Here is a 25,460-nt window from a genome sequence, read left to right on the forward strand (position 1 = left end):
AGAGCAAACAAGCTGTCAGAGTAGCTGACAAGAGTAGATATAAAATCATGTTAAAAAGTATAATGTATAGCTTAGGTGAAAGTTTCATGTTTATTAATTTAAGTATTTTAAGACCTCAATGATATGTAAAATATCTAAATATTAAAAAATGTGCCATTTAAACCCTATATTATACAACTGTATAATTAATGAACACCTAAAACCTGGGAACAAATTCCAAATAAGAAAACATTGCTGAATGTCATAACCTTTGTTAAAACTGCATATGAATCTTCTTAGAATGTAAGCTAATATTGAGTTTAGTCATTTTAGCAAGGACATTTATTAAAAGATTTCTCTCAGCATACAAGTGATATCTTTATCATTTATACACTACACATATGTTTCAACCTAATTACTAATTTAGGTACATTGTACATTATAATTACATACTTTTCACAAAAGCATGAAAGGGCAGTGCAACCAGTATACCTGGATGAATAATGTAATTTAAAAAAATAAAAAAATATAAAATCAGACTACTGATCTCAGAATTGGTCAAGACAATTCAGTCCATTGCCATGAGCATTTCGTACTCCAGCAATTAAAAATCTAAAAAGGCCATACAACTAGAAAAGCACAGGCTTTCATGGTTAACGTTACAGACTTGCTGTGGAGATAAAAATTCAAGTTTGTTCAGTGAACTAGACACAATTTCCCTGCTAACGTCTTTGGCTTAGGAAGCTCATAATAAGCATTCAACTACAGGCAGCACATGGCATGAATGTAGTGATCACTCAATTGTCATTGCACACATATATGCGCGTGCGCGCGCGCACACACACACACACACGCACGCACGCACGTACGCACACATACACACAGTGTTGGATATGCTTCAGCAGTTACAGGGGAATATCATTATATGCAAAATGTCAAAACAATTAATGCTTCTACTGTATGTGCTAGATCGAAAAAACTGAGCTAATTCTTTCCTTTGTATTTTTGATTTTTTCAGCATGTTTTAAAAACCTCATATAGTACATTTCAGTTCCACTGAAACTCAAACAAGCATTATAACACCATTCTCAAAAAATCTCTTTGCAATGTCCGACCGATGGTATAGCATAACCCATAGTATAAAAGAGAAACCACAGATACGAAATTATGTTAAGGAGATGTGGCATGCCAGTGGTAGCTCTACAATAATCAAATCTGGTATGGAGCTGCAAGTGCTTAAACGAGAATAATCAAGCATTAACAGGTGCATTTTACCATATCAATAAATTAGCATTCGAAATTAGGAACAAGGATTTAGCACTTGACTTAACATAAGCTGGCAATCATTTAGAGAACAAGTTAGATTCAAAACAACTGAACACAACATCTTTCAACCGAGAAGTTTTCAAAGGGCACCATGAGTGAACTACTAACAGCAGAAGTGCAATGAACTACTCAATTTATGCTAAATTCAGTTAAGAGTTTGGATTTTCTCCTGTGAAATGTTCTGACATTTAGCATAAATGTGATATTCCCCATATCTCTTGTAATGTGCAACACCACTGGTGTCTACAACCCTCTTTAAGACTGGAATGTATAGACGCTTCTGTACAAGGATGTTTAAAATGTAAACTTTCCAACAGATAGTTGGTTGGTAAAATATTGTCCCCATTCATCAGAAATTTAAATACCTTCCTGAGTGCAAAATGTGCTACAACCTGTAAAGCATTTCTCCGGGGTCACAGATTAATAATCAAGCTTATTAAAGTGAAGAGGAAAGCCAGGTTTCCACAGAGGAAGACCCCAAAAAGTATCCTTCTGAACTGGAACTCCTGTAACAAGTGTGAAAAATTCTGCATTAATTTTTTGACAGATTCACGGTGTGTAATTGCATAATCATCACCTCTGTCCCACTTGCTTACATTGCTCTCTGAAGAGGTGGGCAAGATGAGCTCTTTGTCTTCAGCTTGGCTCCCTGTTGAAAAGAGTTACTCAATGATTGCCATGGTAATTCAAATATCTGGCTTACATAAACATGTAAAATGCACTGTTTCCCCCATTGACAAAGACATACCAAATGAATACCTACTGGAAAATAGAGGGGAGTGATTCAAGGCTGTAAAAGAATGTGCAATTTGAAAAGGGAAAAAATCATTTTAGTCGAGTTCAGCAAAGGACCCATGCATGCATTACCCAGAGTTTACGGCAAATGTGCTTAAGAGCAGCTTGCACTGGCATTTCCACCTGATTAGTATTCTCTGCCGCATACCGACCACTAACAATGTATCTCCAAGAACAGACCTCTACCGTTTTATACAATCAGACGCTGCAATTGATTTTCTCCCTCTGAGGCACAATAGCATTAATCAGTAAAAGGACGCAAATAATTGCATTCGGCAAGTAGGTGAACTTCTTCCGTAAAGAGAAAAGGGGAGATATTCGGAAAAGAAACACGCAGTTGGTTAAACTAGTACAGAGCAGAGTTCATCAAGCAACGCAAAACAAATAATAAATGCTCTTTAGACTCAAGTTGATTGAAATATGTGCATATACGACTTTGACAAAGACAGTAGACACTGAAAACAGCATTTAAAAATAACTACTTGGGTGTGTCATTTTTACATCAAAATGACAGCAGTGTTTAAAGGAGTGGTTCAGGATTTTGGACACAGGACCTCATTTCCAAGTTAGCAAGTGTGATATTTATCAGTGGAGACCGTTTTCAACATTTCAACACGTTTCATCCAGTCCTAGTTGCAGAGTTCGCAGGTGCTAGGCTAGCGCAAGTCATCAGTATGTGTTAGCCTGCCACTAAAAACAGTCTTACCCACTCCACAGTACACCCAAGGCAAATAAATGATAACGGCAGACTATAAATATCATACTTGCTAACTTGGAAATGAGGTCCTATGTCCAAAATCCTGAACCACCCCTTTAAGACATCCAATTGTGTTGGTAAAACTAACCTGGTGCAAGACAGCCTCTCATATGGAGCTCGAAAACCAGCTCTGCCAAAACCCCCCAGACCACGAACCCCGCCAGGAGGCCAGTGGACCACGGCGCTGGCAGAAGAAGGGCCTGCTGGTGGATGCCCAGGAAGATGGCAGCGACTACACACACACACACACACACACACACACACACACACACACACACACACACACACACACACACACACACACACACACACACACACACACACACACACACACACACACACACACACACACACACACAAAGAGACAGAGTCTGTCAGCCACGGACGACCAACTGTGCTCACATTCTCATCACCATCATCACCACCTGAGTGGAAATGGTCCCCTTTACCTGCAATAATCTGTGCGATGGTTCCTGCACTCCAGTGTATCCAATTAAAGATGGGTCGTCTAGGAGATGCAAGAGTCATAAAAAAAAAGGACATGGACATTAGTAGGATGACTCACTGTCTTTCCTCAAACCTAATCCTCAATTACATGAGTCACATTTCAATGGTGTCTAGTAGCCCCTGTGTTATATCAATATGTAGATTTCTAATGCCTCTACCTTAAAGGAGAATTCCGGCAATTTTTCACATAGAACATGAACATGCCCCCATAGCAGTAGTAGCACTGCACCTGCTTGACAGCTCTAACTGTTGGCTGCAGTAACTTGAGCAAGGTAAAACCGATTGTTTTCTGGGTTTTCTTTCATACCGACAGTACTCGGTGACCTCGAGAAACAGAGATCTTCTGTATGTGAAAAATTGCCGGAATTCTTCTGTAAGGTGACCCTTGTGACATCTCACTTACTGGGAGGAATCTGGAGATGGCCTGAAGAGAGCCATGATTGGCTGGATGATGGCCAGGGCCATGACAGTGCAGCCAAGGTAAGGGTGGGATCCTGCTCGCTGTGGAACACCACACATAACAGGGTCAGGATTCAGGTCAGGACCTGCTGCAGGGGTTATCATCTATTATCCTCCATTACAGCTTTCCATTACAGTTGGCTATATATAGTGTGCAATCTACAGAGGCGAACGTGTGCAAAGGTTGCATTTTCATGTAACATTATTCACACACACACACACACACACACACACACACACACACACACATACATACACACACGCAAGGAATTGGCATATCAGTGGAGTTCGTCAACTCTAAAGTCGCACATCAATGTAAAAAAATAGTGTTGACATTGAGGGGAGTGTTAATTATGACCGCCGCTAGCGAAGCGGTCATATAGGGATTGTCAAAGTTTTTTTTTTTTTTTTCCCCCATCATCTACTTCCTGAATTTTTGGTCAACGATACCCGGGACACCGAACCACCGGGGCACATGAAATTTGGTGGGTATGTAGCCCCACTAGACTTTTACGGAAAAATTTCGTTTCGTCCCCGGGGTCCACTCCCCCCCGTGCTGGGCCCCCCGAACCGCAAAAAAAGCAGTTTTTCGTAAATAACTACCTGAACCGTGGCACCGAGGATGAAGAATCTTTTATGGTATGTTGGTCTCAAGGGCCCACATCAATCTGGCCCATAATCACTCATTTGTGATTTGCACCCCCCCGGTAAAAAATTAAAATGCAATATTATTCTGCTTTAATCGCCCCTATCTTCAGTTAAGATGTTCAGTACTGCACCAAATGTTATGTGTATGATTGACCTGGCATTCTCTGGGGGTATGCCAAGTTTTGTAGAATTTCATCCATGGGGGGGGGTCTTAAAAAAATTAGATTATGTGTACATTTAGTGACTGTACACTCATTGGCCTGTAGATGGCGGTGCACACATATACACATGCACACACACACAGGCACCCACATACTATCGGTATTAGAACGGCCGATACATAATTACAAATTCAGTAGGATTAAAAGAAAGCCAAAATAAATATTCATCATCATCATCATGGCTGCATTTCCAGTATTGGCGATAAGTAGTCATTTGTCCACTAGATGGCGCATCGTTGCAGTGAGACGTAATTTTGTTGGAAGTTAAACGTGGGTTGGAATAACAATGGACGCTTCCTACAAGGACTATAGTTTACCGCAGAGAACGTCTAATAAGGATAGGATGATGTTCACATGAAATGTAATTCCCATTTATTCTTGAAGCCAAAATAAATCTGAGGATGTTTATCGGACATGCTTGGTTTTTACTGCAGGTACGTTAATCTTATAATATCGGGCCAGGTAATGTTACCGTTAGCGTGATGGAGGCCAATTTGATTGATTGCATTTGTAGAAAACTAGAAATGCGGTTATACCAAGCAAATTGATAGCAGCACTGTAATTGTATCTTTCGACTGTCATTTGTTGCACGTGCTACAAAAATCATTCTGTGCAATGGAAGATTTACCAACGTTACACCGGTCTGATACAGTTTTGCCTATACATGCGTGAGACTGAGACGCCTGTTTATTTTGTTTTAAGTGCGTGCAGGGTGTGAGAGGGGAATCGATGTGCTTTGATTCCAGCTTGGTAGTTGTCTGTGAAATTAAAAAGCACGTGTGTGTGAAGTATCCAAACAATGACACCTTCATTTCATTATGGCTGCTTTAGCAACACACCTTAAGCTGTGTAGTGGGTCCCATTTAGAAGTGGCTACTTCATTCGCGCTTTCCTTGACTCATGGAGCTGCGTGAATTTTATTACAACTTTTCGCCACGATATGGCAATTTAAGTCCGCTTGATACTGTAAGGCGTAAGCCATTGGTTTCCAAAGGAGATTTTATTTGTGTCGCCAGCATAGCCTATTGACAATTTATGTTGTAAATAGGCCTACCTTATAAGCCTACCTGTAGCTTAGGGAAGCTAACAGCTTTCTATTAGGATCTAGTTTGTTAGTTACAGTTTTGTCATAACTCCCTGATGCATTTTTGCATTTAGAATAGCCAGAGCGTGAACAATATCGGGTGCCTATGGCTATGGACTAGGCTTGGTGAACCCAGCCTGATCTGCCCGCTATTTATTTTTTGATTTCTTAATAGATTGAGCTTGGTCTGGTGAAAGCCAGACTAGCCATGGACCTCAGTTACACAATGCAAGGGAACATGAATCAGCCTATATTTGCACGAACAATAACGGACAACAGCTCTTCAACTTTGGCCCGTTAAAATGTGTATGAACAGTCTAGCGACGCATTTCATCAAGGCCCATTTGGACATGTCAGTTATTTGCACCACTAGATGTAAAACAGCATTTCGTTTCAGACTACTGTTACTTAATTTGTGCATTGACAATAAAGTATTACATGAACTAAAGATGACTAAAATCTTATGTAGAAGAAGAAACATTCACAAAAAAATCCATCCATCCAAAAATGACCTTTGTTTTTGATAGCTGTTGAAAACGGCATGGAACTGACAGAGATGTTTTTGTAAATAAATAAATAAATTAATTAAATAACATTATGCTGATACCTTTTGCTTTTCCCAAATACAATGTAGCCTACAGGTGTAAGTGACCTTTCATCAATCCAGTTGCAATGGATGAACTGTGATGAACTGCCCTACTTGTGATTGTTTAGAGATTTTAAAGGTTTTATAACAATGCTACATCTTCTTTGGCTATTCTACAATCTATTCACCTTTTCAGCACCAGTAGGCTACTTTCTGTGCAGCCGCACACACACACTCAGGCATGCCAAACAAGCATACACACAAGGTTCAAGAGTGGGGGATGGAGTAAAATATGGAGACACATTGAAGTGTGATTTATTTTCGCGGAACGGATGTACAGGACTGAGCGGCGGTCATATTTTGTACCGCTATGCGGTATCTAGTTTATTTTCATTGTGTCCCCTTGTATGTGAAAAAAACTTCTTCCCGAAGCACTTTTGAATTTATTTCCTCAGCATATTAGGTCATATTATAGATTATTATGGCCATTATTTGAACAGAGAAAATAATAATAAAAGAGTTTTTGAACTTTAATGTCACTAATGCTGATTATTCAATGATTCATTTAAATTTAAAATACTTTCACAGCAAAAATTATATATGCAATTAATTATTAGATTACTTGATTGTGATTAATTAATCACATAATATGTAATTAATTTGATTACATTTTTTAATGGATTGACAGCCCTAATATATATACCGGTATATATGTTACTATGTTTTACTTCTACTCTGTGCCAGAAAAGTAGCGCCTAGGCTTAATACAAGGCTGTGAACAGCACACAGCTTTTCCAGAGGACTGACTCTCACCCAAGTAGTTAGTGCCAAAGTAGAGACTGTCCTCTAGTGGTGGAAATACAGAATGGCGTGATAAGCAGATAACGAGAAAGGGCTGGCATTTTGATTTTGGCAGCTAATAGCATTACAGATGTCCCACATGAGTCACAAATACATCACCAACACATGGCAAAAAGGCAGCAATCTGCAGCCACTGAGTCCAGTAATTCCACTAAATGTACTTCACCGATACAAAACGCTGTCTCTAACAGGGAGTCCAAAGACAACAATTAGCTCCACAGTTTAAAGTTGTTGTTGTCATTGTGAGGAGCTGGGAGGACTAGCGAGTCAGAGATGTGAATGTCATTCAGTCACATCAGTCATTCTTCACCCCTGCACACCTTGTCAGGGTCAGTAATTCAGTCAGTGGTTGAGGGGATTGCTCGAGCCCCACATGGGCAGTCTGCATGTGATAGGATGACACATTCTGAGAACGCAGAGGGACAGTCCGTCATCTGGCAGCTGTGCAGCGGAGGCAGTGAGAAAGAATATGACACACAGTTGGCGCAGAGTAGCCACTCAGACACTTTTGGGAGAGGTGTTTAAAGATGTGTGTGTGTGGGGGTGTATATGTATGAACATGTGTAGGTGTATGGCTTGTGTGTGTGTGTGTGTCATTGAGTGTGTGGCTGGCTGTCTGTCTACACAGAATGTGTGCACTAAAATAGCAGTGAGCACCATGTGCAGTGAGCACCATGTGTGTATGTGTGTGTTTGTATGTTAACATGATTGATCATGCTTGTTTTTGACCACAGTGGCCCCTTGTACGGCTCACACACACGTGCACTGGAAACACGCGTCGTGACCTTGCATGTTTTACCAGTCACCAGGCAACCAAGTGCAGGAGTGGGTGTCTGTCTGTGTCCCTTACTTTGCTCCAGCCTCCTCTGTAGACGAACGGCAGAGCAAAACCCACGCACGTCAACACCACCGTCAGCACCATCAGGACCCGATGCATCTGTGGACAACACAACAACTAGCGAGTTAAAAACATGTCTGCAAAATTAACACTGGGCATATGTAACACCAAATAACCAATCGTGACAATAGTTGACAGAAAACAATACCCATACCTGAAACCACACTCGCTGCCCAAACAAAGGGGTTTCGGACCAGTCGCGTTTGAAGTAGCGAGCGAAGATGACACCTGTGCTAACTGTGGTCATCCATGCAACCAGCATAAAAGCACCTGGAGACCCAAAATCAAAAGTTAGGCACACTCAGATGTTCTTTTAATCAATCAAAGGTTAGCCTGACTATTACCTATTTCCTACAGTACCCTCCAGAATTATTGGCACCTTTGGTAGTTGACTAATAATAGGTATAAAAAATTATCTTCTGGTGATTTATTGGAATCATATTTGTGGAGAAGTGGTGCGCACATCCAAAATATATTTACACGTTTCAGACAAAACATGTCAGAGAGATAGAGGGAGAAGAATCTATTTTTTAGATTATTGTCTAAAAAGGCAACGTTTTGATCTCACAGGATCTTCAGACCATGATGATTTATTGGAATCTCACAATGAAAACAATGAGGAAAAAATCCAACCTGGATGCGAAGCAAATCTATTCTGTGAAAAAGTAAAATCTCATAAAGAAATAAATACGTTGCCCAATTATTGGCACCCCTAGAAAATCTTAAATAAAATACACAAAAACTGTGAACTTTCAGAGGTACTTTCACTATGGTATCAAGATGAAGTGACACAGAGGCTAAATCCCCTAGTCATTTTTCAGCATGGGAAAGACAATAGATTATGTAGAGGTTATGCCAGGTAAAAGCCTTTCCAGTCATTTAATTACACATGTAAACAACAGGAGTTACTGAATGGTACAGTGACTTTCTCTAAAATTGTGGTCTATTGTAAGATGAAATTAAAATTTCTCTCTTTGGCAAGGAACGCTTTATATTTTATTAGGTGGGTTTAGTGTATATAGAAGAAAAACTATACTGAAAAGAACCCCATGCCTTATGGTGGACGGGCTGTGATATTGTGGTGCTGTTTTTATCCCTAAAGGCCATAGTAAACTTATTAAGGTTCATGGTATCATGATCTCCAAGAAAAACCTGAACATTTTCAATGAAAATCTGTCGACATCTGCCAAGACACTAAAAGTGAGTCATGTTCAATGGTCAATCAGGTCAATAAACAGAAACAAACATCAAGGTCAAAACAAAAATGATTTACAAAATCAAGCTTCTGCCATTGCCATCTACTGTAAGTCCCCTGGTCTAAAGTCCATAGAAAAACAGTGGGGTGAGTCAAAGACACAAGTGTGGACCTAGGAATCTGGACGATCTGGGGAGATTTTGTAAAGACAAATGGTCTTAAATCCCTTGGTTTGTGTTCTCCAACTTTATGGGGTGTCAACATTACAAGCTGTTTTATTGTCAAAGGGAGGCTTTAAGGCACAGTCAGGGATTTTACAGGAAGTCACATTTGTTTGTGTTTATGCTTACATTCATTAGCAGATGCTTTTGTGCAAAAAAAACATACATTATATTTTAACCAAAGACCAAATGAAACACACCAGTAGGTAGCTAACCCCTACCCTCAGTACTCCCAGAGAAATTCCAAGCAGGGTTTTGTTTTTGTTTGGGGCAGGCTGCCCCCACTTTGTTTGTTTCCAGTTTTCAGGGCCTTGGCTGCCTACAGAGACTGGAATTTCTTTTCAGTGTAATCATGGAATGGGCAGTTAGCCCATCAGTTAGATGATTGCTGAATGTGACAAAAAAATGTATGGGCTTGAAATCTTGTAACATCCCTGACTGCGCCCTTAAGAAAGTATTACAAGCAGGGGTGCCAATAATTGTGGGTGACATGTTTTTGTTAAAAATAATTATTTATTATTATTTATTGCTTCCCTTCAAGGTTGGATTTTTCCTCATTGTTTTCATTGTTAGATTACAATAAATTACCAAAAGATTATGTATACCTGTTTTTAGTGACCAAAAGTTTTACCAAAAGTGCCAATAATTCTGGAGGGTACTGTATTACCTATTGCTATTACAAGAATACTGTGTGGATTCTCCTTCTCTACCTTATATTTAACTTTATCTGTACCTAACCAAGACATGGTTGGTCCATCTCTAATACAAAACAATTGCTAGAGAGAGAGAGAGAGAGAGAGAGAGAGAGAGCGAGAGAGCGAGAGAGAGAGAAAAATTATCCTCAAAGTCTATCCAGATGAAGACAGCCCTTTCTCAGTGATATGTGGGAGCGTGGCACCTTGTAAAGGGCGGAATGAGAACACAGAAGTAAATACGATGTAGTGCTTGACCTCACCATGAAATTTGATGAGCAGGGGCGATCGGGAGCCACTGAGGTTCTCGGGCGGGCCGGTGAGGACTTTCTGATGGGTAGAGATTAACGGCTGGCGGCTGTGCCTATGAATCTCACCTTAAGGAAAAATGTGTACAGATGAAACGTGAAGTTTTGCCATTAAATGACAACTCCGGTTTAAGAACAACCTAGGGTCTATAACGACTGTATAGAGAGAGCATCTCCATAGTAGCATAGATGTGAAATGATTTTTAGCCTAGATAATAGCTTAAAAGAGTAGAGCCAGAGGCTTGGCTATAAGTAATGTAGTTGCAAAATTATATTCCCCAAGGAAAATATACACTCGTTATCATGCAAAAATAGACCTTAGGTTGTTCTTAGACCCGAGCTGTCCTTTATCCTAGCAGGTCTGATTTGTAAAAAACATCTATTTTTAACACAGGCCATGACTAACCCCTCCAGACACACACTCATGACTGTTGTTCACTCATAATGCTCTTAAGGAAAGGTTCTGGGCACTTTAAAGCTCTACAGTTAAAAAAGCGGACTGTTGTTGTAATTACAGTTGGTAATACAGATGGTTATTACACAACCGCACAACTCCAAAATGAATTTTACAGCTGGAGTCAACACAGACCGCAAAAAAGCTGCGAGTGTAACCTCAGCTAGTGGTAACCACAGTGGGGATCACACGAGCAAGGTGCAAAACATCTCATAACATCAGCTGCGCTGCGCTGCTCAGCGACACTTTGGCAAGCGTTTCATTTACACCCGAGATGAGAGCGAGCAACCAGAGTGTGGCATTGTAAATTACACTCTGCTCCCAACAAATAGGGTGCTGATGGCTCACACAAGGGTGCCAAGGCCGTGACCTATTCAGATGATTTCTATATCAGCAGGGGCCCTGGCTCACCGTTTTCTGCTTTCCCGTTAGCCATAAACAGGAAGTAGCTCCGGTCCAGGTTAAACCGGTTCTGGTTGAGCCGATCAAGGTGGAGGTCTCGACGGAAGCTGCATTGGATGACGCCGTCGGACACTCTCCACGCTGTGTCTCGTAGTGCATTCTGGGAATGAGAGCAGGGGTGGGCTGGGGTCAGACTGATGGGACAAAGGTTCAGTGGCATAATATTTCATGTCAGCAGGTCCTTGAACAGCTTTGCAGATGTCAGCAAAGGAGTGGTTTACAAGGCAGAGCTTAAGTATGGAGACTGTATGCTCAAAAAAACTCATGGATTCAAGTAGAGCAAAACAATATACAACATATGTAGGCATTTTGTATTGTATTATTATTTTATTATTAATGTTTTATTTGTAAAGCACTTCGGGTCAACCCTGTGTTAAATATGCTCAAAAATAAACTGACTTGACTAAAAGATATCTTGAAATCTTGAATGTAAGTTTAGAAGACATATCTTATAGACTAAAATCAAATCAGTTCTTACAATCACAATTTATCAGTCTTACCAACTGGATTACGCTATTAGATTCTCCTTAGAATTCTATCTTTGATCCATAAGCATATTTATCATTTTTCCCCATCTCCACAGTAACACACATGGCTAACGTAATGCGGACCATTGTGCTGTGTTACACCATACCTCTGTTGCCAGTTCAGGATGAGTTCGTCCAGCCACATAGGCGGCATTAATCTCCACTTGGTCCCCATCTCTTACACACAAATAAACATCATCATTTCCCTACAGAAAAGGGCAAAAGATGTCATCACTGTCAAGGATTACTTTAATTGAAGTGAAGTATGTGTCACTGGGCGGCATTACCATGCTAGATAGAACCTGCAGAACTGGTATTAAACAACAAAGACCAGTAAATAAACTAAGGCATGAGCTACACCAAGCGCGTAACTGAAGCGTTCCGTTCGTGACGCGTAAAATCCATTTTAAATGAATGGTCTATTTTTTTCGAACGTACGCGCCGCTGTCACGTCTGGTGTAGCTACTTCCATTGATTGTAGTGGCAGCTAATTGTTGCAGCAGACGCTACGCGAACGGAACGCTTCAGTAACGCGCCTGGTGTAGCTCAGCCCTAAGTCTATGAGACAAGTCCGGTGAGAACCAGATCACTTTGCAACCACTGGCTATTTCATTGTACTGTGAAGGCCACAGTCTCGGCAGTGCCATGCCTTGCCATGCCATGCCTACCATCCATTTGTCCAGAGAGAGGGCGAAAGAGACATATCCCTCTGCTGGGCCACTCAGCTCAAACAGCACACTCTGTTCCTCAGTCCGGAATGACAAGAAGAAACACTGTGGCTCTATCTTAGGATCACAGTTCACAGGGTCCCGCAGGCAAGTCTTTCTGCTGCCACAGTCCTCTGCACTGAACTGAGAAAGGAGAGAAGAGCAAATTTGGGACCGTATTTTGAATATTGGGCGAAGTGCAAAATCTACAGTAATTTCCTCTGTATTACATGCATTGTATATAAACCGTAGGACAGTGTTTTATACAAGTTAAAAAACAAAACATATTAATACCATATTAACTGCTCCCATGTATTAACCTCATAGCTGAAGAAATCTTACAAAATCAATGTATAACACTTTTATCACAGATATTGAGTCAGCTCAATCCTCCCACATGCCACACAATAGCTATAGTTAAGGCAGGGGAACTTTGCATGTTGATAGACTTTTCAGTTTGCCTACCACTTAATTTAGAGCTCAAGGTCTTAATCATTTTATTACACCGTTCTTTCATAATAGTCACACACTAACTATGAGTTTCAGCAGTGCACATAATCTTCTGTATGTTTGTAAACATGGTCTCCAGACTGAATGGAGCCTTCTCCTCCTCTAATTTTGCTTTGAATCACACAGGCTGAAAATAATTAGCCCACTTCTGCTAACCCAGTGGTTTGTATGAGCAATAACCACAATGACTCGCGGCTACGGCCAAGGCACAGCTATTCAAATCATATTCACTGCTGTTCATACATTATTACAAGATGTCTTCGGGATTAAATTTCGTGTTATAGAATACAACATACAATGCCATGCATTTACATGAGAGGTACATCATTTCATTAATGTATGTATGTATGGTATACTATAACTGCCCCATTTGTCACCCTGAAAATCATAATGTCACAATATATAGTTGGGAAAATATTCAAACAAGAATGGCGGGGCCAACTAAATGTCAGATGTGATTTTGAATACAGGTCCATTTACTGCCCAAGTTTGACTGGAATGCCATATCTATCCAAACACACAATGTTGGTTAGCCTAGAAATCCAGACGCACCCTAGCGGCAGCGAATGTAATTTGCAGTCAGTTTAGTCTAGCAACTCTCCGTTGGCTTGCGAGCTGGAAAATTTTAACTTCTATCAGGCCAATCACATGTATAGTCGGCGATGGTTCCATGTGAATGTCCTGCTACTTGAAAACAAAGAAGATGGATGCTATTGTTGGCGATCAGCGGTCTTTGAATCATGACTTGAGTTAAGCTTTTTTTAAATTGGCAAAAGTTTGAACACCTTGCCAACTAGGTTTCCGCTGGTGGGAAAATGCATGGGACTCATGAGTTGTGGCGCTATCCTATTGCGTGCAGAGGAAATTTGACAGACAACCGTTTATCCCACCCCTCAGATTGAGCAGTGCCTATGGTAAGTTCCCAGACCCTACATCTTGATGTGGGTCTGGCTCATCAGGCTAAATGTTGGTGCTCATCAGCTGTGGTATATTCTCACCGGATTTTGTAGCACTCCTGGTGGTGTGGTAGTGCTGTGTGTGGTTGTGGTTGTGCTGGAATGTGGCGGACCAGGAGTGGCCCCTCTCAGAGTGGCAACAGGCCCTGCTACCTGCACCCAGTAGAGCTTGTACTTCCGTACCACTGTGTACCTGTAGGATGGAGTAAATAGACCCCACATCAGCTCAATGCTGCACAAATCGAAAGAAGAACTGTACCTGGACACTCACATGAACTGGATGTTGCTTGGAGGTTTGTCCGGAGCAGTCCAGATGGCTTGGACTTCTGTCTTTTTGGAGCCACTGGTGTGACTCACTGCAGACCCCTTTGAGAGAGAAAATAAATATTGGCCTGAAATGATTATGTCTCCACAAGGACTGAGTCTGCCTGTAACCATTCGGTATTTTTGTTTTGCTGATTAACCCTCACAGCCAAGAGTGATGGAAGTGGATCTCACCTTTGTGTGAGCACATGTGAGCAGCTGTGAGATGCTAGAGTTAACCAGGTCGAATGAACCCACTGCCCCGCCATCAGGGTTCTCCTGTGCTCGCGCTTCAATTAGAAAGCCTTTGAAATAGCTTCCTCCTGGTACGACTACAGATAAGGTCACTGGAAATATGAAGGTTGTAAAATGGAGCAAAACATTTAGGTCAGCAAACTATTGGAATGTTTCACTGTTCTAATCTATATTTACCTATTAGTGAGGCTGTAATGCTGTCATTAACTTGTAATGAAGAAAACTTGCTATACTCTAGCCCAGTGTTTCCCAAAGTCTGGGTCGCGACCCACGGGTGGGTCGCAGGATATTTTATTTGGGTCGCCAGCACAATGTATATTGTGTTATAGGCCTAACTGATACCATTTATCATTTAATACCAGGAAAGCTAACAGTTTTCTATTAGAATGTAGATTGTTAACTACCACAGTCACGGTTTTGTCATAAAAGCTCATGAAACTGGCGCATGAAACTGGGGGACGAACGCATCGCAGAGAGGGTGCCAGCATGGATATCTACCTCTCAAAATGAAACCGTTCTGTGGGGCGCCTGCCATGTACCTCGCAGTTGCAAACTGCAAGGGACATGAATCCGCCTATTTGCACGAACATTAATAGATACCAGCTCCTCAACTTTACCGATTAAAATCTAGTGACCGTGCTGTCAACTAAAGCAGACATCCATAGACCGGACATAAGGCCATTCAATTTGCATACAGTTTCAATTGCAGATGCAATCTTTAAAGTAAATAACAACCTCCTCACGTTCTTATTTCTGATTTAAAATGCACAACAGTGCATTATAGTCTACAATTTAAATGGGCATTTTAAACACTATTCCTCTCGTTTTCTACCTCGCTAACTCCAAAGTAAAGGCGCATTCTTCCGGCTATTGCGCAAACGCCTCTTGTTCTGATATAACGACTATTCATGGGTTTCATCAGGTCCCTTTCCACAGGTGTGTAAAATCAGGCACCTTGATTATCAATGCAGACTGAATGGTGCTTGATTAATACACCTGTGGAAAGGGACCGGATGAAACCCATGAATACAATATAATATAATACAACAATACAATATAACGACTTGAGTTTTTTGCTGTTTACATTGGAATTGACGTCCACAGTTTTATGGACACATTTGTCTGCAACGCAACGTAGCCTACAACATTTTTTTTTTTAGAAATACAAGAACAGCTTACTATGCAGACGAATGACGACTGCGCAACATGCGAGAATTTCCCCCACTCTCGGATGCGCATTAAAACGTATCTTTTCAGTAGTCATTTCCAACTTTTCACGCTGATGGTGCTCAAAATGCAACACAACCGTGTTCAAAGCAGGGACCCTATAGCAATGTATGGTTGGGGGAGGCATAGAAAAGTTGGAGAACTTGTGGCCTAAAACAATATTGGTGGTTGCAGGGTAGATTTGAAGTGAAATGGGTCGCGATGGTCTGTCATTTTTAAAAAGTGGGTCGCCAGAAAAAAAGTTTGGGAAACACTGCTCTAGCCTCCTCCTCGCAATAACAATCTTGCTGTTTAACAGCCACACCTTGTGTATGTGAATTTATTTCATGAAAGTGCTACTCATTCTGTCAGGATTAAGGTGGATAAGTTGGTGTTTACTTATTAGTCTGACTATGACATGCCTGCATACTAATACTGGCTCTAGCACTGGAACTTCCCACATTATTCTATACCTAAACAATCTGAAGTACCCCTGATTCCTGAAAAGAATCACATCAGACACACAAGAAACACACCCACCTCTGATTTGACTTCCTGCACTGTATTGGTACTTGTCCAGGGTGATGTTATATGGTGGGGTTTCGGGGCTAGCATGGTGGCCATGCTCAGGAATCATGTCTCCGCATGCTTGAGTCACTTTCCCGTTGCTATAACACTCTCCTGACTTAAATTGCAAGGCCAATAATAACCACAACGAGATGAGCCCTTTTACGGCCATCTGTGGAGAGAGCAAAAAGGAAATTATATTTCTTAATGACCGCTCATATCCGGCTATCGATATCAAGCCATTTGAGGGCATAGTTGACCTTGCATTCATTGGCATACAATAATACCATAAACCACCGCAAAATGAGTAGTCTGTAGTTTGCCTGCTGTAGCTCATAATCAGTACAACAACATTAAGAGCTGTTAGAGGAGATAAGGGGAAGGGCAAGGCGATCGATCATCATTGAACTTAAAAGTAGGCTATAACGTGTTGCGGCGAAAAACATGGCATTAAAAACTAAACTAAGGTAGCGTTGTCCTAGCCTATTGTGACGTTCAAACCCCAAAGCTTAACTTTTGAGTCGAGAAGGCTAATAATATTCGCATATGTTGTCAGCAAAGCAAACGTTTTCAGTGTTTTTTGACTCCAACCTCTGTAAAGTATGTTCGCGTTTTTGCAGTAAACCGGGTAAACCATAAGTGGGTTACCCACAGGTTACCAATTACCACTTCCTGGTCAATTAGCTGCTACTCAGTTAGTCAAACAGTGGTCACGGAATAGCAAAATAAGAAGTTGCCTCAGTTCTCAAACAGAGGTACCAATAGCGTTAAACAATGCTTCTAAAACTATTTCGAATCAGTCTTCAACTAAACCATAACACAAAAGCATCATGATCACTGGATGTTAAAATATAAGTATAACTGAAAGCAACATCATATTCATATCATTCACCTTAAGTTGTCTTCTGTGGTGCTACAAATGCTGTATGTCTTTGCCCTTACCCTTACGACAGTCCGCCTTGACCCCACTCCAGAAGACACTGAACATGCTGGTTGACTTGGCAGCCACTGTACACATTCACTATAGGTGGCGCTCGTGCAAAACAGGCAACTTCCGCATCTACCGATTAGACATTCTCACTTTATGACAGGGAAGAATATATTTGCATGCAAATCTGGTTTTGGGCCATAACAAAATGTTCCACGTCCTTGGAAGCCAATAAACCATGATATGAATGCTTTAGCTATATAGTGTACTCGTGAGATAGTTTGAATTGCACTTGAACTGACAGATGATTGCTGTTTGGTATCGTATCGAATGGCTCTCTGAGTGAGTTAGGAAATAGCTATAGCCCACTGTCTGTTTACATCACTCGGGGAGGGCAGATGAGCAGATGCTTGAAGGGGGTGTCGACAGAGGTTGATGAATGAAGCTCGATGTTTTCCACACTGATAGTCTTTCGCAAAGGCAGAAAGCCACATTTCCCGTTGTACATGGGGTCGCGTTAAAAGCTTGCTTGAAGAAAAATACTCTGACTAAACGACACTATTTTGTTCTACCCGGTAAGCTAGTGCCATTTGAATTACATTGCTTTATGGCCTCCTTACACCAAACAACTTTGACAAGATTTGGGAAAGAGTCTTTTAACTAGTGCCCCCCATTCAAGCTATACTCAAAAGACTATAATCTTTCAAGAATCTTTCCCAAATCTTGTCAAAGTTGCTTGGTGTAAGGAGGCCATTAGTTGATGCTTCTGAAGTGATTCGGGATGGCTTGGTGGCTAACATCTTTATGCAAACGGGTACTCTCTTTGCTTTTGCGCCTATAGTCTCATTGAGTAGTAAAATATCCAGAATCATTGGACCAGTACGGACTGTCTGCTACCATAGAAAGTACCCGCGAACGTGATAATAAACAAAAGGACGCAGTTCGTTGGCGTCATCATTAAGCATCGTCGAAAAGTTCACGGTAACGTTAGAGCAAAGATTCAACCGTCTCTGGTTAGAGGCTGCTGCGTTGAGTAGCTGCAGAGCCTGTCTCGTCTTAATGTCTTATTATACACATTCTCTTGTAGCTGGTTTGTTTGTCAGTTAGGGAGTGTTTCCACATGTATTTAGTCTGCTTTCGTTCTAAAGGCAGGGCAACTCAATGACCCGATATCGGAGCCATAGCGTCTGCTAATTTTCGAGCTTTTATTAGGCACTAGCTACCAGCGAGTGAATTCGTTTAAACATAAAATACTTATTTTAGATTTATTGGGTAACCGCAGCGGTTCATATTACTATCAGCTTCTGACTCAGCTGCTGTATGATAGTGCGTTAGATCGTTAAACCTGCATGATGGGTAACATAAAAACCAGAATGATAGTTAGCTAATCAGCTAACACCACTGAGTTGGAGTCGAGTTGTTTTGCAAAAGGTAAGATGAACTTAATGCGTTGTTATATCATACGGGTACTCGCTATTTTTGCATTTCAGTGTAACTTGTTGTATTTGACCTATTTTTCATTCTTGACAGCCTGATATAACGATGGTATTCTCTTTGGTGGACCTGTGTGCTAAGGAAGTGGTTAGTGACCATAGTTCGTCGCCGTGTTGGCTCGGTAGTGTGCCCAGAGAATTGTACGGACCGCTTCTTGAGGCGGCGTTCACCTACTGTCGCCCGCTAGCCATTGGCGAATTAGTGCAGCGATGGCCCGAACGTGCTCTGGCCGTAGGAAGGAAGAGACGACCAGGACAAAATCCCCCTAACCGACTCTGCGTCCAGGCGCTGCTGTTGGCTGTTGTGAGAGGATTGGCAGACAAAAGGTATGATACTTGTGCGTCGGTTGACTGACAGTACTAAACCGTTTTGATGGATGGTGCAGGTGTTTTGTATGGTTGTAAAACCCTCGAAGTTATTTAGCAGGGTATTTGATTACGTGTCGAGGTCAGTGTACTGCTGATGCGGCCTCACGTTAATGTTAGCTTGCTAATGCACCATACACAGCAAAACCATGAATGTGTAAGACACGCTCAACATAAACGATGGAATGCAGTAGCCTGTAAATCATAGTTTGGACATGTCACACATCATCACATGGTGGCTCTTACCAGTAGTGATGTAGTAAAAGTATATCTCTCATGCCCCCTTCCCCCTCTGTTCCTGACTACAGGTGTGCCCTGCAGTTGCTGGATCTATGTGGGTTGCAGTGTGAAGATGAATGTGTGGAAGACTCAATGGGTGGCTGGTCTCTCACTGTTGCCCTTTGCTCCATGGTGCTGCAGGCTACAGTTGCTGCCCAGAAAGGTGTTAGAAAAGAGGGGGAACGGGAGAGGAAGAGAAGCCTGGAGACTGAGAGAACCAGGGACAGTGCCATAAAGCGGGACCGTGGATCAGGTGGCCGAGGCATAGAAGTGGAGAAGGGCAGTGAGGAGGAGTTGGAGGGCAAAGGGCTAAAGGTGGACCGCCTCCGGGACCTACGAGTGGAGGAGGGGGGAGAGGTTGTGATGGGGGTGAGGAGGCGGATGGAGATGCAGAAGAGGAGCGGTTCAGTAGACCTGAACAGAGAGAGCGGTGACCTTGACCCTGAACCGGTACTGTTGCATGTCCGTGCTGACCTGTTTGTCAACGCCCGGTCTTGGGAGCGTGTGCGTGGGGCGCTCACCTCTCAGGGGCCCCTGCGGCTCCACTGTCGCTACCTCCGCGTGGAAGAGCTGCCGGCTCCCTCGATCGCTGCTCTCCTCTCCCTCCTGCCCGAGCAGGGCCTCCGGGGCCTGGACATCCGTTACTCCAGCCTGGGGGTGTCCGGCCTGGCCTTGCTCCTGCCTCTGCTGGCCCCCTTCTCTCACCTGCACGCCCTGAAGCTTCATTACTGTAACTTGGACCTGCACAGGGCCCTGCCTGGTCAGGAGGGGGCACTCAAAGACATGTCCCAGGGCCTGGGGGGGCTGAAGGGACTCCGTCATCTCAGCCTCACAGCCCTGCGGCTCCCAGGACACCTGCGCTTGCTGCTAAGGTATGACTTGCACAGGACTGCATCACAATTCACAAAGAAAATCATTTTTTACAAGTAATGGATGGAAAGTAAACAAAAACTGCTAACCTTGAAGACGAGCAATAAACTGCCGAGATGTTGCACTGTTGTATTTTATTATATTGCATTTTATTATTGCATTATAAAATGTAACATGATGTTAAATTGTTTCTCTCCAACCTGCAGCTCTCTCTCCCAACCCCTTGAGGTGCTAGAACTCCCTTACTTGAGCCTGACACCAGCCGACCTGTCCTACCTGTCCTGTAGTCCCCATGCGTCATCCCTCCAGCGCTTGGACCTGAGTGAGAACCGCCTGGACGAGTCCTCGCTGCCCTCCCTGCGCCGACTCCTCTCCCAGGCCACCCTCTCCCTCGCCCAGCTCTCCCTCTGCGGCTGTGGCCTCTCGGACGGCCTGCTGGCGACGCTGCTGCCCTCCCTGGCCTGCTGCCGGGCTCTGCAGAGCCTGAGGCTCGCTTTGAACCCCCTCTCCCTCACGGGACTGCTGTCGCTGGTCCGGACGGCCGCGGGGATACCCTCCCTCCGGCTGCTCCTGTACCCCAACCCGCTGGAGGAGTACGAGGCCGGACTGCCCCCCATGCCCTCCAGCGCCCAACTACTGGACTGGCCCTTGGCAGAGGAGGGGGAGATCCGGGAAGCCGTTTTGTTTCAACTGGAGGAGCTCCTCAGGCAGAGTGGACGATCTAGTGACCTCTTCCTGACCTCAGACCTGCTGAACTTTACCAAAGATCTCTTGGAGGTTGAGTAGCTTGATGATCTCAGTGAGCGCTGTCAGCAAGACTGGACCGTGATTGAGACAGCCTTACATGGTGATTAAAAGGCCAAAGTGCTGGACAGACTCCATACTATGTCTGAGATGTAAACCTGGCATGTCCCCAAGAGATGCTCAGGACTGTAAAGTTCAGTTGTGTATGACGTGTGATATCAGGGGTAAACATACCAGGTAAGGGGGTTGTTCTGGATATCGTAAGCTTACAGGAATAGTTCACACAAGAAGTGCCTGACAATCTGTAATGATGGGTTATGTGGATTATGCTCTGTGAAAGATTTGAATGAGAGTTCTTTTTTTATATAAAATATATATATATATAAAAAGCTATGTGGTTATTGTTGTTAACTATATCGCTGGTTTCAATCAGGGCCAGACAGTACTCCTCTGTTAAGTACTCCTGGGCATTACCATGGGCACTGAGCTAGAGTTAGGGCTGATGACCTGACATATCTGATATACACAAGGCCTAGCACGTGCTTTAACCAGGCATTTAGGCATTGGCAGTGAACCCATTTCTTGTGCAATGTCAACCAGGTGCTGAAAGAACCAAAGCAGCAGTAAAGTAGCTTAACCAGAATTAGACTCTGCACACGTGTTATTTTCAGCCATCCACATTGTTTTAGCTCATATGTTTTGTCATCGCGCGTCCAGCTGAAACTGAGTATGCTATCCATCATTACTGAACCAGGCATGTCAAGAATCACTCTTTCCTCTGATTGGCTCCTGGTCAAGTCACACTCTGTCTGTGTTCCTGTCGTCAACAATCTTATTTAGGGCCCAGGGTCACGTGCCGTATGAGCAGCTACCAGCAACATTTTCAAAGGAAACTCAGGCATTGCACACCACCTATCCTGACGAGCACTAATGTGCAATTCTGGGAAAAGTGTTATTTAAAGTCTGGTGTATTTACAACACATAGCAATACCTTCATTGGTTTGATTTAAATGGCTTAGACACCTGTGTGTATGGTGATGTTTTTTGCTTCACTGTGTCAGTAATTTATCATTCTGACTGTTTGTGTGCTGGATAATTTTTGTACAACTGAGATCAAAGACGTGTTGTAAGTAAAACTGATCCTACAGTACAAAGCTCTGTAAGCAGATAACATGTTAATTGTGTATTTCCTTTGAACTCCTTTTTAACAAATCTGTGCTATGCAATATTTATTTGTATAGACACAATTTTTAGGATGTGTCAAGGCACAGTAGCTGACATCAAGTTAAGCAGAACTCTGTGACAAACTAACTTCCAAGTAAGCCCTTAACCCTCAAATCTCCAATTCTACAGCCAAATCCTATAGCCAGGGCATTACCTTTGGTCTCTAAAATAACCAGCAATTGCTTTTACCATTGTGTTACACCAATAAAAATTAAAAAAAGATTTATATTCCTAATTGTGCACTTTGATTCAAGTTATTGAGTAATATAGTTCTTTAGTAACACATTTTTAAATGAATCAATTACAAAAGGGTTGATTCAAAGCATCATGATACGATTTTCTACAGATGATTGATCAATGAGTGCTGCTGTCTGCTTGTCCTACTCAACAACATCTCGGTCCACAAGGTTGAACCTGCCATCGTCGTCCAGGAACTTCTCCCGTCTGCCGTCACGTAGACGCGGCTCCCTCAATAGACGCCACTGGGCGTTATCTGTAGTAGCTGACGTACGACTGCTCCACCATGAAGAAGCGCTGGGGCGACGGCTTCAGGCAGTGAGGGTCCGGCAGGACTTGGGGAACGGGTCCGTAGGGGAACGCGTCCGGCAGGACTTGGGGAACGGGTCCGTAGGGGAACGGGTTCAGCAGGACTTGAGCCAGGGGCAGTTTTAGGAAGCGCGTGAAGCCGAGCAGTTGGGGTCGGTAGGTCAGTGGAGGGAGCACTATGCCTGCGTCACAGGAGAGAGGGAGGGGGTTATCAGATGCAGCTCGAAGGCCAAGCCTCACTCTCTGCACCGTCAATGCTCTTGTGTTTCCAGCGGATTATGTGCTGTGAATGTCAGTGCCATAGCTCGCGTTTCAACTTAATGAACGAGAAGGGCAAATGGGAGCCATCTGAAAAGGCTGGGGGCGGGGGGAGGGAGAGCCTCACCTCGTGACTCGCGTGTCCTGGACATGCTATACGTCTCTCCGAGTCGATATATCGGCTTGGACCTACAAAAACACACAGGCATGTATGCATTAGGAAGTTGGCATGGGTTAATATACAGTATGCATGTACGTACACAGTATGAGAGAAGAAGTTAGGGGTTTACATGGGCGCCAAATGAGGCAACATCACAGCATCCTTATCCCTGCCCTGCTTCACATGTGAAGACACTGACTCTGTGATCAGATGCTCTGGCAGCGAGCAGAAGTAATTGAGCACGTCCACCGGTTGGATACCACGCATCATGCCAGAACTCAGTAGAAGTAAGGCCCTGTTCTGCTCCTGGCGGGTAGAGAGACAGAGCCTGGGTCATGTCAAGTCCAATTCAAGTCATTAGTTTAGGTCTTTGCCAACCTAACTTGAGCTAATGAAACACTAGTCAGTCAATGTGGGGTCGGTCAAATGTTTAGTATCTGTGACACCATTCGTTTTTGCTCCGCGGGACAACAATTTGCTGAGTAATTCAAGAGCACTTCTTGGTTTTCCTGACCTTGGTTATCATAAATCATAAATACCCACATACTGAACATACTTGTCTTCTAGACGGACATAGTAACAACCAGGGGTTGAGACTATTAATGGTTTAGGAAGGAGTGTAAGGGGTAGAGTGGGAATGAACGACTTTGATGGACAAGTTTGTTGGTCAATTAGGAAACGCAAAAGATGGACCATATTTTTTTATGGCCTACCTTATATTTGACAGTCCAAATGTTGAGCCAGATGTCAGCTTTTTTTCTCAGCCCTTGCCAAATGTCCGACTGGCCCTGGACTGTTTTCTGCCAGGAATTAAGCTCCTCCATCAGTTTTGTTTCATCTTCCTTAAGTCCCATCTTCTGCAGCAGGGACAATATAGTCTTCCTGAAGGAGGGAAAAGGTGTATCGACAGGAAATAGAATATAATGTTTTTCACAACACTTTACGTTCGTTCACACAGTTCTAAACCATGATGACAGAGAAGGGGTGTCAGGCAGTAAACATATGTAACTAAGTAAACATAAGTAAATGAAATGCATAGGAATGATGCAAAATATGATATTAACCATGTATTTTTATCATTATGGGAAGTGAACAAAGATGTTTATTTTTGACAAACAACTACTACTTCAGATTCAATATAAAGTGCTTAAATGCAGCTAGATTGGCACACCACAGAAAAAGACAGTTGTGTTCTAGATGAAGAACTCACTGGAAGTCCAACTGCTTGTGAGCCATAAGGACGAGAAGCTCTACCATGAAAGCACTGTCATTAGCACACAGACACACCAGCATGTTCAGCATCTCATGGGCAAAGCGAAGCTCTGCCTCCGTCTGAAACACACACAACACTATTAGGGCATGTGTGGTGGAGCAGGATCAACGTCACCAACTGAGAACTGATCGACCTGGGTTCAATTTCCAAACCCGCCATTGCAAGTCCATGCCGCTTTGATGGCTAAATATCAGTCAATTGTAGATTATAAAACAGCTGAATGTGTATGAATTCAGGTTAAAGGCAAATATGTATGATATTTAAGATCGTCTCAAGTTGGCATCTTGCCGAGACAATACAACAGAATAATCACTGTCTTTAACAGACAGTTTCAGTGATACCTGTAAAATCATTCATTTTAACCATTAATCATTCCATTAATTAATCATTAATTACATTAAATTAACCATTAATCATTCATTCATTAATCATTAATTAACCAAGACATATAACCAGTAGATGTGTAAAGTCCAAACGGGGGCACTTGATTAGTTTTAGACTGGTCAGTTTTTGATTAGATTAGATTGGCTCTTGGCCATTTGTTTTACCATGTTAGGTGTGATGCAGTGGCTCAGACAGGCCACCAAACCTCTGGAGACGAGACCAGAGTCCTTCAGCACCCCCTGCTGGGACAGAGTCAGCAGTGCAGTCATGAGGTGCATCTTAACAGAGGTGTCAGCTCCCTTCATGAACTCCAACAGCTGCTTGACAAAGTCATCGGGACGTAGTGACGCAGGAATACGCTACACACACAGAGAAAATATGACGTTGTTAGATGCGTCAGGGGTTTTGTTATTGTTATTGAGGGGTCTACAGCACTCAGACGTTTCACCTT

The 25,460-nt window shown here is 42.8% G+C and overlaps 2 protein-coding genes across 7 annotated transcripts; one reads left to right on the forward strand and one right to left on the reverse strand.

The window, feature by feature from the left end:
• Positions 1 to 293: 293 nt before the first annotated feature.
• Positions 294 to 17,476, reverse strand: frrs1b (ferric-chelate reductase 1b). Of its 5 annotated transcripts, none has more exons than XM_076290217.1 (17): positions 17,427 to 17,476; positions 16,458 to 16,656; positions 14,652 to 14,803; positions 14,425 to 14,519; positions 14,196 to 14,346; positions 12,649 to 12,831; positions 12,088 to 12,186; positions 11,403 to 11,553; positions 10,493 to 10,606; positions 8,276 to 8,391; positions 8,074 to 8,160; positions 3,768 to 3,865; positions 3,307 to 3,365; positions 2,946 to 3,089; positions 2,054 to 2,095; positions 1,902 to 1,954; positions 294 to 1,811 (listed from the first exon to the last, which is right to left on the reverse strand). In XM_076290217.1, exons 2-17 carry the CDS (start codon positions 16,654 to 16,656, stop codon positions 1,719 to 1,721), a joined length of 1,836 nt encoding a protein of 611 aa, XP_076146332.1. In that variant the 5' UTR covers positions 17,427 to 17,476; the 3' UTR covers positions 294 to 1,718. The 5 variants fall into 5 exon arrangements, with proteins under 5 accessions (XP_076146332.1, XP_076146331.1, XP_076146328.1 ...); XM_076290216.1 differs by having other exon boundaries at positions 17,377 to 17,454; XM_076290213.1 differs by lacking the exon at positions 17,427 to 17,476 and having other exon boundaries at positions 2,069 to 2,095; positions 16,458 to 17,187.
• Positions 17,477 to 17,601: 125 nt separating this feature from the next.
• Positions 17,602 to 22,598, forward strand: LOC143130927 (leucine-rich repeat-containing protein 14). Of its 2 annotated transcripts, none has more exons than XM_076290219.1 (4): positions 17,602 to 17,987; positions 18,943 to 19,232; positions 19,580 to 20,422; positions 20,627 to 22,598. In XM_076290219.1, the coding sequence occupies exons 2-4, from the start codon at positions 18,955 to 18,957 to the stop codon at positions 21,204 to 21,206; spliced, it is 1,701 nt and encodes a 566-aa protein (XP_076146334.1). In that variant the 5' UTR covers positions 17,602 to 17,987; positions 18,943 to 18,954; the 3' UTR covers positions 21,207 to 22,598. The 2 variants fall into 2 exon arrangements, with proteins under 2 accessions (XP_076146334.1, XP_076146333.1); XM_076290218.1 differs by having other exon boundaries at positions 17,603 to 18,843.
• The last annotated feature ends 2,862 nt before the right edge of the window (positions 22,599 to 25,460 follow it).

The sequence above is a fragment of the Alosa pseudoharengus genome, unplaced genomic scaffold (genome assembly GCF_046254945.1).
Source record: "Alosa pseudoharengus isolate Yale_2024_CS ecotype anadromous, Long Island Sound unplaced genomic scaffold, YU_APseudo_1.1 YU_APseudo_1.1_scf_18, whole genome shotgun sequence".
NCBI classification, from domain to species: Eukaryota; Metazoa; Chordata; class Actinopteri; order Clupeiformes; family Clupeidae; genus Alosa; species Alosa pseudoharengus.

What these genes read in the sequence shown, in the direction of transcription:
- frrs1b (XM_076290212.1), bottom strand. Translation starts at nt 16,821, where the DNA reads ATGAGCTACAGCAGGCAAACTACAGACTACTCATTTTGCGGTGGTTTA. An exon ending in GGCAGCGAGTGTGGTTTCAG is followed by an intron (nt 8,161 to 8,275) that starts GTATGGGTATTG and finishes TGTTGTCCACAG; the next exon opens with ATGCATCGGGTCCTGATGGT. An exon ending in CCACCTCTTCAGAGAGCAAT is followed by an intron (nt 1,812 to 1,901) that starts GTAAGCAAGTGG and finishes CACTTGTTACAG; the next exon opens with GAGTTCCAGTTCAGAAGGAT.
- LOC143130927 (XM_076290219.1), top strand. Translation starts at nt 18,955, where the DNA reads ATGGTATTCTCTTTGGTGGACCTGTGTGCTAAGGAAGTGGTTAGTGAC. An exon ending in AGAGGATTGGCAGACAAAAG is followed by an intron (nt 19,233 to 19,579) that starts GTATGATACTTG and finishes TCCTGACTACAG; the next exon opens with GTGTGCCCTGCAGTTGCTGG. An exon ending in CACCTGCGCTTGCTGCTAAG is followed by an intron (nt 20,423 to 20,626) that starts GTATGACTTGCA and finishes TCCAACCTGCAG; the next exon opens with CTCTCTCTCCCAACCCCTTG.